The 17,061-nt window shown below is 40.1% G+C and overlaps 2 protein-coding genes across 4 annotated transcripts in view; one reads left to right on the forward strand and one right to left on the reverse strand.

The window, feature by feature from the left end:
• The window catches only part of galnt13 (polypeptide N-acetylgalactosaminyltransferase 13), a 44,711-nt gene extending 34,108 nt beyond the window's left edge, over positions 1-10,603 (reverse strand). For all 3 annotated transcript variants that reach the window (XM_030429325.1, XM_030429324.1, XM_030429323.1), the window contains exons 1-2: positions 10,151-10,603; positions 4,458-4,732 (exon numbers count right to left, since the gene is read on the reverse strand). In XM_030429325.1, coding sequence (XP_030285185.1) covers positions 4,458-4,599 — 142 coding nt within the window. In that variant the 5' untranslated portion in view covers positions 4,600-4,732; positions 10,151-10,603. The remainder of the gene's footprint in view (positions 1-4,457; positions 4,733-10,150) is intronic.
• A 4,171-nt stretch (positions 10,604-14,774) lies between these two features.
• On the forward strand, positions 14,775-15,965 carry rprma (reprimo, TP53 dependent G2 arrest mediator candidate a). Its single transcript, XM_030427536.1, has one exon. It carries the CDS (start codon positions 15,096-15,098, stop codon positions 15,402-15,404), a length of 309 nt encoding a protein of 102 aa, XP_030283396.1. The 5' UTR covers positions 14,775-15,095; the 3' UTR covers positions 15,405-15,965.
• The last annotated feature ends 1,096 nt before the right edge of the window (positions 15,966-17,061 follow it).

Genomic DNA, 17,061 nt, shown 5'->3' on the forward strand with positions numbered 1-17,061 from the left:
CATCTCAGGGTAGATTTTTACAAATCTCAGTCCAGTGTAACAAATGGTTGGCTTTCTCCAAAAAAGAGACTTCCATCACCTTCGAGGACAACCAAATCACCACGTTAAGTGAGTGAATTTATATAAAAGCAGAGTCTATGACAAAAGGGGCACTCCACTTTTGTCACCCTGAAGAGAAAATAAAAATGATGATGTCAAAGTCTATTATAGATTTGGATTGAGAAGATAAACAAAGACCTTTTGATACAACTAATATTATACAAGTTATAATATGGTGCAAAAACCCATAGGAAATTGTGCAGTAAACAAGATTCTGTGGTAACATGGGTCTATGCAACATCCTTGCCTTTATACACTATATTGCCCAAAGTATTCGCTCACTTGCATATGAATTTAAGTGACAGACCGTTCTTAATCCATAGGGTTTAATACGACATCGGTCCACCCTTTGCAGCTATAACAGCTTCGACTCATCTGGGAAGGCTTTCCACAAGGTTTAGGAGTGTGTTTATGGGAAACTGTGACCATTTTTCCGGAAGCGCATTTGTGAGGTCACACGCTGATGTTGGATGGGAAGGCCTGGCTCTCAGTCTCCACTCCAATTTATCCCAAAGGTGTTCTGTCGGGTTGAAGTCAGGACTCTGTGCAGGCCAGTCAAGTTCGTCCACACCAAACTCTCTCATCCATGTCTTTATGGACCTTGCTTTGTGCACTGGTGCAGTCATGTTGGAACAGGAAGGGGCCATCCCCAAACTGTTCCCACAAAGTTGGGAGCATGGAATTGTTAGTTCCTTTCACTGGAACTAAGGGGCAAAGCCCAGCTCCTGAAAAATAACCCCACACCATAATTCTACCTCCATCAAAATTTACACTTGGCACAATGCAGTCAGACAAGTACTGTTCTCCTGGCAACGGCCAAACCAAGACTCGTCCATCAGATTGCCAGATAGAGAAGCATCTGCTGACCCTGCTCCGTCATTTTACGTGGCCTACCACTTTGTGGCTGAGTTGCTGTTGTTCCCAATCGCTTCCACTTTGTTATAATACCACTGACAGTTGACTGTGGGATATTTAGGAGCAAGGAAATTTCATGACTGGACTTGTTGAATAGGTGGCATCCTATCACAGTACCACGCTGGAATTCACTGAGTTCCTGAGAGCGACCATGCTTTCACAAATGTTTGTAGAAACAGTCTGCATGCCTAGGTGCTTGCTTTTATACACCTGTGGCCATGGAAGTGATTGCAACACCTGATTTCAATTATTTTAATGGGTGAGCGAATACTTTTAGCAATATAGTGTATGTCTTGACAAAAAGCAACCAATCCAAACAGCATTACCGCAGTTTGTCAAGCAAGCGTAAGTTCTTAAATAAACATGACAGCGAAGCTGAAGCGACAGACCATAAAGTTCATTATGGCCTAACTAAAAAACAGTGAGCTACGGGGCGGCTTCTTTAATCAGAAATTTAAAGCAGACATTCCTTTAAAAGGTCATTATTGCCCTGTTAATGATGACGAGTGTGGGAGCACTGTCCTCTTGTCCAAAATAGATGCAATGGTGCAGAAAATAACTGAACAAGCCTGGTAGTGAGAATTTGTAATATTGATAGTATTCGGTCAATTTTGCTTTGTGTAGTGTGAAAGTCTCCCTCATAGTGCTGATGCCACTGAGCTCTTCAGCCTCTTCTAGCTTGTTTAACTCAACAGTCTTAACATTTGCTTAGTGGTTTAATCAGAGTCGCTCAACTCATCATCCCGTAGGAAGAGGTTTACAGCAAAAAAGGTAAGGAAATGGCAGACAGACAAGGCTACCGACAAAGTTACTGCTGAACAAAGTCAAAAATGTAGCCGACCCAGATATTTTTCCCAGTAGTTGTTGTAGACCAAAGCAGGGCTCAAAGTGCAGGTTCATTGATCTGGTAGTCAGAAACACAACTGAAATTTAATGTTAATGTGTGTTAATCGAGATCTAAAAGCTGTAGACATGTCAGCCAACTTCCTTGTTACCATTCAGAAATGCTTAAGGAGTAAACAAACTGTGGTAAACTGATCACAGTCAAAGAGGGAACATGTGAATCAGTGCCAGATTCTGAGTGTCATCTTTAGGCTGAATGACTGAACTTGAGAAGATGAAACTACAAACAGCTGCTGGAAAACCAACGTCTGAAAAAACTTCCCTAACACTCAGGTTTGTAGAAATGTAACAAATCATCATATTTAAGTTATTCACAGTGTACGTTTGTAATGTAACCAGTCTCAGTGGCTGGCAGCTCTGCCTCATTCTAACCTGAAAAGCAGCTTAGCAAGCCTCTTAGAATCCTGCTTACTGCAGAGCATGTGAGGAAATGAACTCTGCTAAAGAGGCGCTGTGGTTTAGGTCGACCTCAGAATCATTTACACACACACACACACACACACGCACACACGCACACACGCACACCTAGTGGAGATTCTCTACATCACAAAAACTCTGACAATTACGCCTTTGTACTGACATTTTTGTCGATCGTTATTTCAATATTATGGTGAACAGTATAACAGATTTCTACAGATTATCTAACCTATGTTTCTGACCTAGCAGGGAAAGGTTTTGACCCTTCAGAGAACTTCATTGTGTTAATAGGATTTGTGGCAGATGATGAATGTGTTTAACATCCTGCGGCAACCATTGGACATTTTAAGTCACAGTTTACAATCACAGGCTTGTTTGACTGAAGCCAAACAAAGAGATGTGTGGTTGCACATTTTAAATACAAAGTGTCATGTAAAATAAATGTATTTTTATTCAGCGTAAACAATGTGTGCCATGGATCTTTACCAAAAGGAGAGTTGTATTTACATCTTTTATTGAGACCATATTCCAACTATACAACGAGCCCTTCAAAAGACGCAATAGCACAGTATATCATATAAAATATGCAGCCTCCTTTTAATGAGTTGCAGCCTTTCAAAGAATATGTTTATTAAGTAACTAAAAACTTACTCGTCACAGTAATGATAGCAAACCAATTACTTTTGGTGGAAGTAATCAGTGAAATAAATGAGTTACTGTTCTAATAAGGTACCTACAGTAGTAACTGCAACGTGTTACTTACTTTTCAAGATTTACACATTTTCTACCCAACATTCAAATCTGGAAGATATATTAAATCAAAGCTCCATGTACTTCTAAATCAACATAGATTTTTTTCTGAATACAGAAGTTGTATCGAGGGACGTCTCACTGCTGCATAACAAACTCCACACAGCCTGTTTCAGACTGTTATTAATCACTGATAATAAACCTATATTCATTTTAATTGGGTGTAATTATTTCAAGAAAGGAATTATTATGGCTAAAAGCTAAAACATGTCCACCACACTTTTCTCAAGAGGGCTATGTGTGGTTTTGGTTTTGGTGAACTTCAGTACAACATTTAAATGTATCTGTAGAATTTTATTTTACGATACATGAGATGGGTTAGCAACCACAGCAGACGTCATGTCTCATTACTTTTCCGTTGGGTGAAAATGCAGAAAAATCTATCTGAACGTACAGCTGCATCACCACACAATGATATTATTCATATTTTATGTCAGTAAGCAGACTCAGAACTGTGACATAACATTATTCTGTCTGTGAATTTATCTTATTTCTTGTCAATTTTGTACAGATAACATTTGTACCAGATATGTATTGTGTGGTTTGGGATTTTATGTCTGTTCTTCCTAGTTAGTTAGTTAGATTGTTGATCATTACTATTATTTATGTTTTAATTTCTTGTTTAAGTGCCTGTTAATTTTCCCCTTGTGAAAAAGATGCTGCATCGCAAGGCTTTTATCCTCTAATTAAAAAATTGTTTTACCTAAAAAGTCATTTACTGTGATGAATACAGGGCACAGGTTATACAACAGAGTCTCAAAAGTTGTAGAGGGTGCACAAGATAGTTTTATGTGGATAATAGAAAGTGTTTGTTTTTTTAAATGTAATTTCATGCAAAGATGACTTTAGGAATTCAAACATATATGGAATAAACACTCCAATATGTTTAATGGAGATATGTTTAATTTTTGATATCATTATAGATTTTAAATTTAAAAAGTTATTAACTGTACAGAAAAAGGCAATTGCATCTCGACAGACTAATACCCTTCAATAAATCACAAATGGAACAAAGCTTAATTTTCTCTCCTCAACTATTCCCATTAAACACCAGCTAAAGCTCCAAAAATTAACATTTTAACTTCCTCTCAGAAGTCTGAAATTAGACTCACTGTAGAGCCCTTTGTCTCCTCAACTAACTCTGGTTATAATGAGCAATAAAATAATATGATAGAAAATCAAGAACACTGACAAACATACACAGAAAGAGAGTAGGAAAGGGATAGGATGTAAAGTGCTTTATGGACCCCAGAAAACTTAAAGCCTCGTCTCCCCTGGAAATGAAAGGTGTAGCAGCAGCAGTGCAGACTCACCTCGGAGGGCAGGGAGCAGCGAGCGGTCCTTCCTATCATCGCATTTGTTACACTCACTGAAGTAGAGCAGCAGGAACACGTCCACCAGCACCCACACTAAGGAGGTGGTCAACACCACCTTGCAGTAGACAAACCGTCGCATCACCTCCCCGTGATGTCAGCCAGGCAGCCAAACAGTTCTCAGGAGCGCTCCGTCTGCTGATGCAGCGTTTGAACTCCAGAGAAGGGCTGAGGAAACAGGGAGGAGCAGGTTTGACCGAGAGGCATCATCCTACCTGAGAGAGAGGAAAGAGAGGCGATCATGATTATTGTTTTACCCTTTCTGCTGTGAATCAAGAAAAAAATCGATGATTTAAAACAAGCAATTTGTGAAGAGGCATGATGTCAGCAAGTAACTAAGTAGATCAATAATGTAAAAGTGATTAGTAATCGCCCTCTCAAGACTTTACTTTATGCATGTCATCACATTCAGGTGGGTAGCTTGTAGCTTGTGAATTAATTTATAAGTTATTTCATTTATTATATTACATATTGTGTTATTAAACAAAATCTGAAAAGTAACTATGTCTAAGGTTGTCAAATAAATGTAGTGGAGAAAAAGCACAATATTTCCCTCTGAGTGGTGTTGCTGTGTCGGAATATATTTTCTCCTCAGTTGTGCCAAGTATGCATTATGAGAGTGACAAATAAAGAACTTGAGAACCTCATGTGAGGAGACAGAAGAGTAGACAGAGAGAAGTGGATTAAAATAAGTAAGGATAAAAACACATTAAATACATGCTGTATGTACTATATACCCTGACTGATTGAGGCAGAAACCATACATGAAATCTGTGTTTGACAGTAAGAAAATCTGATAAAATCGGCCTGCTGGCTTAGGAGTTAAAAATCTGAGGTAAAGTTAGATTTAGCAGTTCTTGTATCGGTTATATGTGAAGGATCCACAGCGAATTAAAAAAAAACCCTCTTTCTTCGACAGTGTCAAATAAAACTCAACGTTTCCACTGTCAGTTACATTTAGTAAGCGGTGGCTGGTGGCCAACTCAGTATGTTGTGCCACAGCAATCCTGGCATCACGTTACCTCACATACAAATTGTCCCAGTGAGTTCCACAGCGGATAAACAGCTTTCAAATCTGTGAAAAAGAGTGCAGAGCACTGCGTGGATCAGTGCGTACTACTCTGACAGTTACAGCTACATTCATGAAATGGGGTCACTGTTTTAAAACTACCTCACATATATCTTTGACCTGCAGCAGCATGAAGTTTCTTGCTTATCATCTCTTAACATACAAAAACGCCAGGCTACTGATATATCAGTGATAAACTTATAATACAGGCCCATATATTTGGTCTAGTCTCACAAGGCCAGGCCATCTCCTCGGTGCTGTGTCAGTGCTGCAGCAGGGTCAGACTGCACATATTGTCTTTCTGGGGATAAATACTCTGGATTGTTTATATTTCTTGGTACAACAATCACAATCGTCTTGGGTGGTGCTAAACCCAGAATGAAGCAAACAGTGGTTTTGTATTGGTGAAACAATCAAAATGGCTTGATCCCCACAAAAGACAAGGTAACAGCTGCTAGCTCATTTATGTTTGCACCGTTACGGACCAGATTAGTGTGAGGGTAAGCCATTTTCAGCATGTAGGTTGCTAGGTCCGAGTATCCACGAATGGAGGAGAATGCCCATTGAAGTAGTCGACCAAATGCAAGCTTATACCCACTGCTTAATACATGGGAGGAGTCAGACTATATTGGGACATCGGTCAAGATCTAACATAAACACACCTAGACACAAATATATACAGTATATCTAAGTGTAAAGAAAGGACTCTGTCTGTCTGTCTGACTGTTATTCGCATATCTTAAGAACCATTCATCCGATCTGCTTCATACTTGGCTGGCGTGTTGCTAAGGACCAAAGAAAGTGCAGTGTGACATGTATCAATATTGAAACATTTTGAATAAACAGTGAACATTGCTATGGCTTCATGGCTCTGCAGACTGAAATGTGGGCAAACACATGATCCCTCTCACGTTATCTCCAGGGGAAGCAGACGTAAACAAACTGGGGATTAGGGTGGTGCAACAACTTGCAGCAGTAAGTCTGGTTGAGTGCGGAGTCGTGGTCAATACAGTTTAATACACTTCAGCAAGAACTGTAGAAAGGTGCAAACGTTATTATGATTGTGACTTAATAATTGTAAAATGTTTGTCAGGTGCAAAATGATTGTCTTGTTTGTCTCTGTAAAATAATTCCGACGGTTGGTTCCTACTTCCAACAATGTTTGTCAGCCAGTAGTACAACGTGGAATAAACATTAGTAAGCATCAGGCAAAGTTAACTTTGCTAGCTAATGTTAGCAACATAAGTTAACTCTAGAAACATTAGCGAGTGCACAAACTGTTAACAATTGAAGGTGGGAGATGAAATACCATATAGTGACTGAATATTATCAACAACACCTTTATGTTTCACTTAAAAGCAGTGAGCTAGCTAAGTTTAGCCTCATGTCTAGAATGTTTACTGTTGCTTGGCAGCATCGTCAGCTTCTCCGGGATGCCTCTCTCATTGGTTGTTGTGGTCCGGTTCAGAAGGTATCAATGTAATCATCCAGATCTTACATCGTAAATATTTTTGACATTATCAGCATGGCCCCTCACATTACCAGATGTCAGTTTTCATAAGGTGGTCCTTCTGCAAAGTGCAAGTGAGGTTAACACTTCTTTAATAGATTTTTCTTATCTGTGCTCTATTTTACGGGTGTCACTGCCTTCGGTCACACTCAGACTTTTAAGAGGGGGATGGTCTCACCCAGATTGCCACATCGGACTGACCCAAGACCCCTCCACTTTTTCTCCATTTGAAGGATGAATGAATGCTAATTTCCCCTTCACAGACGTCTCCCACTTCCTACATGAGTAGTGCTGCTCTGACCTTCTGGGAAGCTTTCATAGCAGAGGCAATTTGCAGAGGTTAGATGTCTCATTGGCATTGGATGTATGCCTCACAATATTTCTGATGAAAAACAACGTCATTTTCTGTCTGACAGGATTTCTACTTGACTGAAATCATAGGTTTTTTGTTGACTGAAAGGCTTATGAAAGTATAATCAGAATGGAAATGGGATGATGAAAGGAATGCTTTCAGCCATAGAGAATCAAACACAAACACCCGGCAGCCTTTTAGACATTCAAACCAGAAACGTTTGCTACAATATACAACACACGGTGTAGTAAATGTTCGCTGCTCGTGCTCAGAATGTGACTATATTTTTAAAAAATAGGTTTTTCGCATACGAGTGTGCATTTGATTGAAAGATTAACTTACCCTACCCTTTACTTGTTCAACTAGTGGAAACTGCCTGCAGCATCTCCTGTGGGGAATCTGACAGATTTCCTTATCTTCCACTTGCAGCATGGTAATGATTTTGCACTCCACACACATATACTCACTTTGTCCTCTCCGCTCCCTGTCTAAATGTCCATCACAGGGTCTGACACCGCTGCCCTGGGCTAATTCTTATCTCATTCAAAAACAAGGCAGCCTCTGTCCAGCTGCATCAAGAGCTCCACACTCAGATCGCAGCACGGTGGATGATCTCAGAAACAGAATTCAAACACCATTCACTGACAGTTAGACCATTAAATGATTAGTCAATCAAAAGAAAACTGATCCCCAACTAGCTTCAAAAATACAGAAACAAATTTACAAATTCACAAGTTTATTCTGAATATTTGAAATGGTTTCTTTACTCATTTAAACCCTATGACAGTAGAGAGACCCCAATACCAGCTGCTTTTTCGCTCACTCTCCTCTCCAATAGCAATATGACACATGCAACACGCCTTCTCCAAAGATTAAACGTATTTTTCCCATGGATCTGAAGTTAATGCTATACCACCAGACTATACACTACAGTACTGTACATTCAAACAGCAGATCTTCAAATAATCGAATCACAGCCGAATACTGACTATCGAATAGATTTTTTCTTGAAATGCTCATCCCTATTAACAATTTATTTATTCACTGTGAAGATAATCATAAGATTAATCAATAATGATTATTATCATGATGATGCTTGCAGCCATTTCTTCAAACTAAAGTAGATAGATGCAATCCAGATTTCCAGAAAAGGAACAAAATGATCTCAGTAAAATTCTGCTGATATCCAAGTCTGTACATAGCACATCACCTCCACTCAGACTGCTGACAGATCAATGATGATTCTGTCTGTTTGCATCTCTAACCATCTGCTTTGGTGCGTCAGCGCCACAGACATGTTTGGGTTTGGTAGGTACCACCAACCGCGCTGCCGGCAGCTCGCTGGAGTCTCGTCCGGAGGAGCCTGAGTCAATTAACATAACCATCTGCACAGATGAATATTTCCTGTCTGCTGTAAAGAACAAGTCCCTCCAGTCTTTACAAAAACACTTTTCCAGTCCCTTTCGAGACAAGTGCAAAGCAATCAGGCATTAAGCGGCTTCCTGAAGTGACAGCTAATTGTGTTGTTAGCAACACTCTATGTTGTGAAATGTCCGGTGTCATGCCACCAGCTAATTTACGTTTTCCTCATTCATTCACAACAGCATGCAAATGCCAGTCTGTCTGCTAGTCAGAGTAATATAACTAATTCAGATCAACATTTCACCACTGACTGTTGGATGAAGAGAATGGCGTCAGATCATGCTCCTCAGTCATAAATATACTCATACGTGGCCAAGACAGTGTGTCGAGCTCGCGTACCCACCTCAGACAGCTAACACTTTTAGCTCAGCAGCTAAAGTAAAGATTTCCGCTTTTAGAAAGGTATAAATAACATCTTTTCAAATCAAATAGGGATCTCGGGGCTTCGGGAGACCTGGATTACAACGGCCAAGTGTATGGATCAATTTTATGTTTGTTTTTTTACATTTTAAAACAAGTCGCCATTTATTTCAGTTGTTTAAAAGAATGCTGCAATGCTGTTTTGCTTTGAAGCTTCAGGAATGTTATGCGGACGATGGAAGTTCACCTGACTTTCCATCTGCATGGGGGCGGGTAGATGATGATGGAATTTGACACTTCAGGTGAACTTATCCTTTAAGGGATTGACTACATGTGATACCTCGTTCATGTGCACAGAGTCACACACCTGCATCTCTACCGTGTCCAGCACCAGCAATTTTTTGGCATCAAGTGTTGAAAAGTGTTGATCTAAAAGTTGGCGCACACAAAAAAAATAGATCACTGTTGGGAAAAGCATTGTTTTGGTACCAGTGCTTGAATCTCATTTACCACATTAGCATTGCCTCCAATGGTGAAAAATGCCAAGCCATGCCAGGAACAGGAGGTAATTACAGAGCTGATTCCAGTAAGCCCATTAGGCCAATGTGTGCAGCTTCTTTTATAACCCAAACAACACGAAAAAATTAAACTCACCACGGTGGTGGCTTTAAAAAGGTGTGGGACTCACACACTGACTGGCCATATTTTCCATTCAGGTGCATGCACACATCATATATTGACTCTGGACTGTTAAGTGTGGGATGAGCCAGGAGTGAGATGGGGAGAACACTGTAATAATAATAGCAGGTGAATGCTAATAAACATACATGTATACATTAAAAGCATCATTAAATCTACTCGTGTGTTGTGACAGAGAATAGGAGCGTGACATGCAACATAATCGAAGATACTGTGCTTACCTAAATTATGGATGGAGTGAACCAGTGACCTGTTCCAGCCTCAGCTCGCAGGCAACGTGTTGAACGCAGACAACATGACCCAGTAATACACAAAACAATTCACAGCGGCGGACATTAAAAAACGGGATTAATTTCTCCTGCAGCGTCTCGGAACGACACCTAAGTTACACAGTCCATCTCAGCGCGGAGTAGTCCACAATCCCCGTGTGATGCCGTCCGTCTCTCACGGTACCTGTTCGGACTCCTTGATATGGTCCGTCCCCGGCCGAGCCGCAGCGAACCGGTGAACACGGACTGGCTCCATGAATCTTTTCTCCCATCGGCTTTTAAACGCAGCTGCGGTCAACGCGTCTCCTCGCGCACCTGCTCTCTGACTGGATATTATAAGAAGAGAGGACGAACGAGATAATACGGAGCGCAATCTAACCTCAGCACAGAGCGACCTGCGGTGGTCTCCCGTTCTCCTCTCTGATTGGCTCAACGCGACGTCACTCACGAAATCCTCCTCTCGACGCGTCATGGGCGTCTGGTATATGTAGGCGCGTGCACCACCACCACGAGCCAAACACAGTGATTAGTGCTCAGATGTTACATGTCCAAATTGTTGTTGTTTATTTAAGGTGGATGTAAGCGTACGAGTGTTTTTTTTCGTCAGAGGACTCAAATCTTCTTCAATTATGTTGAATTTTGTGTTTTGTTTGTTTGTGTTTTGTAAATGATTGTCTAATTTAACGGTGTAGTTTGTAGTCCTAAAGCCTGGAAATTGGTTAGCGTTTTTAAAAATACGCTCTTTAAAATTGGTTTATGGTTAAATGCCTAAAATAAGATATGTCCTTAACACAAACTGAAGATATCACACTCTTTGTACAAAGACATAAAATGCATCACCAAATGTCCCACAATTTAATTATAAAGTGTTTACGTGTCACAAAAAGGCGACTACAGGGACATTTAACACCATCACGCCGGACACAGAGACTCCCCTACACTAGTCCGTCCTCAGTTACAAATTATTCCAACTCTAACTTTACAACTTGTAAGTTTATCAATTTATAGAAAAGACAGTAATTGTACAGTAAGAAGCGTAATAATGGTGTCATTTAAGCCATGCGACTGCAGTGTCTTTTCATAGCCTAACATTAGCTTTGAAATACTAGCGATTAAATTTACACCTCAAAAATCACAAAAGTGTTGTTCATCTGTGAAGATTATCTTCTGAACCAAACGCGTAAGTATCATAAACTTTTGTTTGCCACAGAGTTTATTTCCAGCGATATTCAAAAATGCAATTTAAAAATCCCATAGGCTTTTTGACGAGGGGACCAGGGCGATGCTAACTTTGGGGTTAGCCTACAAAAATATGTCATCCCTGCAACACTCTTTACCTCACAAGTTTTTCAGAAATCTTTCCTTTTGCTTTAAAAGTGCAAAAATTGACCGTGACTTTTCAGAACCTTACATTACCCACATTGCAACTTAGCCACTGAGTTACATCACTGGAAGCCATTTACCAGATTATATGCAGCTTTCTCTGGAGCCAAAAAAGGCTTTACACAACTTTTTTTCACATATGCAGTATTACTCCGCAAGACATGTAAACACACTTCAGTGTGTAAATTGGTGGATTTACCCTTTAAATTTGACTTGTTTTCCAGATACATTTAGTTTAAACCAACTACTTTACAGTAATACATCATATTCTGATTTCTCTGTCACCTCAAGATCACCTTTCTGTGGTAAAAATAGAGTGTTTTTTTAATACAGTGGATTTGTTAGATGTGTTAAATTACTTATTGTACATGATGCCATAGTTTGAGTTTACTTCAACCTGCTACTTGTTTTATACCAAATGCAATTGAAAACAAACATTAATAGGCATCATCATGGTAAGACTTGAATTGGTAATTTACAGCCAGGTTTATTAATAGAAAACATGACTTACAGCTCAGTATGCCTGTGTGTGTGTCTGTGTCTATAGGCCAGTTATTTTAAGAATGGTCTTAAGTGAATCATGCTGAGCAATGCTGCCATCTGCTGCTATCGACGAGAGGCCTTCAGCAATTTCCTCTGGGCAACGAAGACACTCAGATCCTAGCATTTAATGCACCTTCAGCAATTCATGACAGCTCTGACCTTCTGTCATTGAAGCACAGTCACAGACTGAAAACTGTGTTTTTATTTAAAGGTTTTATTGTTATTTCATTCGACTTGACTGTTCTGCAACAGCAGACAAATACAGTGCAGTGAGATAAATCTGACGTTCATCTATAATTGCAAATAAGATATTAAGAAAGAAAAACACCAGATTCCAAACATCCACTAGATGTCAGTGCATGTCCTGGTTCTTCGTTGTTCTAGAGAGGAGACTTTGTAAGGGCATTGTGCAACTGGTTGTATAAAAACACATCTGAGTGATGAACTTGTTTTTATGTGGTTACAACATCCTTTTCTAGATGAAAATATGTGCCTAGTTATGAGAGCAACATTGGAGTAAAGTTTTCTTCCTCCGCTTGTTGATGTTCAGCTTTTCTTTTTTTTTCCCCCACAGTGGACATGTTTACTTATCATTGCAGAAAAAATCATCTTCAAGGCTGAATTCTGTTTAGCAGCAGCTTCAGTTTCAGGGTCCTGGTATTGTTAATGCTGACTCACCGTTACTGTAGGCTGTAGATGAAAAGAACTGAGTCAATGTTAAGTTACGCTTTTCCATGACAAGTTAAATCATTCTTAAAATGTCAAAAATAAAACACGTCTTCCAGCATTGTTTGTCAAAGACCAAGGGACAGTCAGTTTGCTGTCATGGAAACTAGAGGGTGCACACAGTTGAGAAGCAGAGAACGAACTATTTTTATTGGCGAAAAAGCACGAGCAAACCGTAAACATAACATCAGGTCACCATTTTCTTATTTTCTTTTCCCAGCCTCACTTCAATCAGAGAACTTTCCTGTTTCTTTCTCAAAATGGTTGATGATTCAACAACTGATAGTTGGCAACCAATCGTCTGATTCATTAACTGTTGCAGCTCTACTGTCATGAGTCTGTATGTATGTATGTTTGGCTACAGTTACTTTGATAACATGTTCTGTCATGAATACTGTAATCAAATGAATTGTAATGAGCATCTAGATAATAGGCCATGATGGCACAAATATATAAATAGGATCATACATCAACATCATAAGTTTCAAAGTGGAGGCTTGATGATTTTATTTATGGTTTTATTTCGCTGTGTCAAAAAGCTGAAAGAAAAAATAAGAAAGAAAGAAAAGGAACATATGTCTTTGAAATACATCCAAAACTCACTTTCATTTCGTCTCTGTCTGTTTATAGCTATAGTATAGTTTAAGAAGTTGTATATTGTACCTTTAAAGGTGCACTATGCAACTTTTTTACAGGCGGAGCTTCTGATACATGGAATAGCAGCTTAAAAGAACTGACATTTTAGACGTACTTTAAAGCCACATGTTTGTAAACTCTAGAGCAAACTGAATTTTTTGTGTTTGAATTATGGTGAGGTGAAGAAAGGAAGGAAGGAAGTCCTACAGTTCAAGAACGACTACATAACCAAAATACTTTAAAAAGTTACATTGTGCTCCTTTACATCTTACAGTGATGAAACTTCATTCATGAATATTTAAATGCCAAACATGTTGGTTAATGTCAGAGACTATATCCAAGTGAGTTTCTCCTCTCAGGTTGCCAGGTTGGCCAGTTTTGTTAATGATGATAATGGAGCTCTTATTGCTCTTTATTTACACTGTAAATGGACAATGAGCATTTTGAGTGGTTGCTTCTCTTGCATTAACAAGAGGAAAGTCAAACACGTGGCCTTGGATTAGAAAACAACTGCAACAAAAAATTGTACAAAAAAAGAAACATCACATATGCTGCAGAATAAACACAGTGCTCCTTTAATTTGTAAGGTACAATATATATTTTCTGTATTTGATTTTTAAATGTAGGGTAATCCATAAATATTCCGATTATATTACTTGTGGTTTGTAACCCAATATAATATATGACTAATTCCAAAAATGGCCAAATATCATTTTCATATTCATGAAAAATGCATTTTACAAAATGGCTGCTACAGGGCATCAAACCACATGTTGTCAATCATGTGAAACTCACTAAATCATGGAATTAAATCCATTTGTGTAAGACATCAACCAAAAGCTTCACATGAAATCTGGAGATAAATCTGAACTTCTTCTTTTCACTGTAAATGTCGTTTCTTAACAGATCTCCAGGAAAGGTCAAAGGAAGTCAGTGTGGTTTTTATTTCAAAATAATAGACTTTTTTTACTCATGACCCAAGAGGCAGTAAATTGGTCAAATGACCTGTTGTTTTATTCTAAAATATGATAAACATGAAGTCTTTAGTTTCATTTCTCTGTAAAGGCTATAGAGACAGAAAACTGGAGGACGTAGAGTAGCAGGCTGTGCGCACACACACACACACACACACGCACAACACGCACAGAGAACAGAACATAGTGTACCACATACATGCCTTACTGCACATGGACATCGGTGACGTGTGCGCTCTGGACGCATGGTGGCGCTCTTGCCGCTCCGTCCTGCCTCCGGAGCGCCTTTTAACGCAGGCGGGTGCCGTCTGGCTATTTAACGGCGGGGCGTGGACTCATTCCGCTGTGAAACTGGCTCCCGAACACATGAAATCTCCTGTAATGCGATGCCAAAGCAGCTTGTCAAACTCCAGAAGAGCGTTGCCTGACCCGACGGAACTTCTCCTCCACTTCTTCTCCACTTCTTCATCATCTTCACCTCCCACTTGACGAGACTCTCTCCCGGAGGCCGGCGCGTCTTTTCCCCCTGTCTCTCTCTCACTCTCTCTCTCTCTCTCTTTCTTTCTCTCCGCCTGTCACATCCCGCGCTTTGAAAGTTTGATTTGATTCTCTTTTGCCTTTCTGAAAGTGGAAAAATGAATAACACCGTGTTCAACCAGACGGAGGGCGGACTGCTCAACAAGACGGAGGAGTTATTCTGCTGCAACTTTTCCTCCGTGGTGACAGACAACAGCTTCGTGGCCGCCGCTCCGGATGAGAGGAGCCTCTTCATCATGAGGGTGGTCCAGATAGCCGTCATGTGCGTTTTGTCGCTCACGGTGGTGTTTGGCATTTTTTTCCTGGGCTGCAACCTTCTCATAAAGTCAGAGGGGATGATTAACTTTTTGGTGACGGACAGGAGACCGTCGAAAGAAACAGAGGCGGTCATTGTTGGAGCCTACTGACTGACTTGACTGATGATGATGATGATGCCCCTCATCATTATGATTTGAATCAGATCTGACGGGAGAAAACTGCCTGATCAAGCCCCCCTCAGCCCCTGTTTTCATAGAGAAACCTCAGAAAGATGCTCCTGGAGGTTGACTCAACCATGAGGCTTCACCTCACCCCTTGTGGCTCTTTAACGGCCAAAACACAGACTCCTTCATCCTCCAAGAGGTATAGAGCCTTTCTTTTTCAAAGCCTCTTTGTTTGTAAAGTATTCTGCCAAGCACTGTTGTAAATTCAGTAGGATTCAGTGGAGCACCGTTCGTCCAGCAGCGTCCTTCAGGGGCTGCTGCGTAAAGATGCCCTCTCACCGTCGCTGATGCGATGGAGGAGAGATCGATGTTGAAACATGTGCTGTATGTTGTATGTGTTTTTGCATACAATATGCAATGTATTCACCAGTGTGTGTGTATATATATATGTGGATTTTTTCCTGGTGAGAACTGTGTGGGGGCTGCGAGGAGAGCCCAACATGACGTGTATCTTGTTAATTGGAATAAAATCGTTCTGTAATTAAAGTTTTTCCTTCTTAATTAAGGTCTAATTTCTCCACCACGAACGCCCTCTGTCAAAGTAATTTAGATTTGAGATGTTTTGAACTTTCCCAAAGAGCTAATTAATTCATCATATTGTGGCAATTATGAAAATAGCACGTTGATTAAAAAAAATAAAAAATGATTCCTTTAAATCCAACAGGAAATGAGGGTATATCTATGCTTTATTTATATGAATTGAAATGAAGAACACCCTCTTTGGCACGCATGAAGAGTGTTCGATAGACGCAGGGAGATTCTCCTCTAATTTGCTCCAACAGTGGAAATCTTCATATTCGATCTTTTCTTTCAGCTGATCCAAAAAACAATTTGAGTGTGGGTATCGTGTAAAAACTCCCCGTTTCTCTCCCCTTTTTTCTGGTTCCTTTGTTTTTTTCTTGGTAAGATGTTGATTCATGCAGCATTTTACAATTCTTCCTCCTCCCGTCAAAGCATCTGTTGTGCTCTGCTCTCGGCTCACCTGGATGCCAGCTCCCTAGGGTGAGACCAGCAGCAGCTTCAGAAATGACTTGTCATGTCAGTTCAGGGAGGATGAAGCCACCGGGCAATATGCTGCTGTCTGATTGCCCACCTGTGCTCCGCATGCAGAGTTAAATAGTTTTGAATCTTGAATTTCTTTTTCTAAAAATGTCCTTCACCTCAGCGTCTCCCTCCCCCTGCTCTCCACCTGAGGTGGCCTTATGGCTGCTGCTTGTTGCGCTGACCGCTGTCTTATAGGACACATGCTTGATGTCCTCATGTTGGATTTAGAAGAGATCCATGCAATCATCACACCAAGTGGTGATACAATGTTTAACAAACTTAAACTTAGTGATAATACTGTGTGATGGAGGGTGAATTCATCTATCACAAAATCTGAATGTTCAAATGAACAGCTGCATGTTGAATTAAAACCTCTGCACAATAAAACATGATGCACAAAAGGGAAATGGCAATGAATAGTTCGGCAAGTTTAGGAAGCTTACAAGGTTGCAAAGATATAGGCTACCAATTTCAAGATATACCGTGGTATGAATATTGACAGGTATTGTATGTGCTTAACAAAGGTAAGAGCCATTAA

This window comes from Sparus aurata, chromosome 9, assembly GCF_900880675.1.
Source record: "Sparus aurata chromosome 9, fSpaAur1.1, whole genome shotgun sequence".
NCBI lineage: Eukaryota > Metazoa > Chordata > Actinopteri > Spariformes > Sparidae > Sparus > Sparus aurata.

Excerpts from the sequence above, each read along its gene's own strand:
- rprma (XM_030427536.1), top strand. The coding sequence starts at position 15,096 with ATGAATAACACCGTGTTCAACCAGACGGAGGGCGGACTGCTCAACAAG.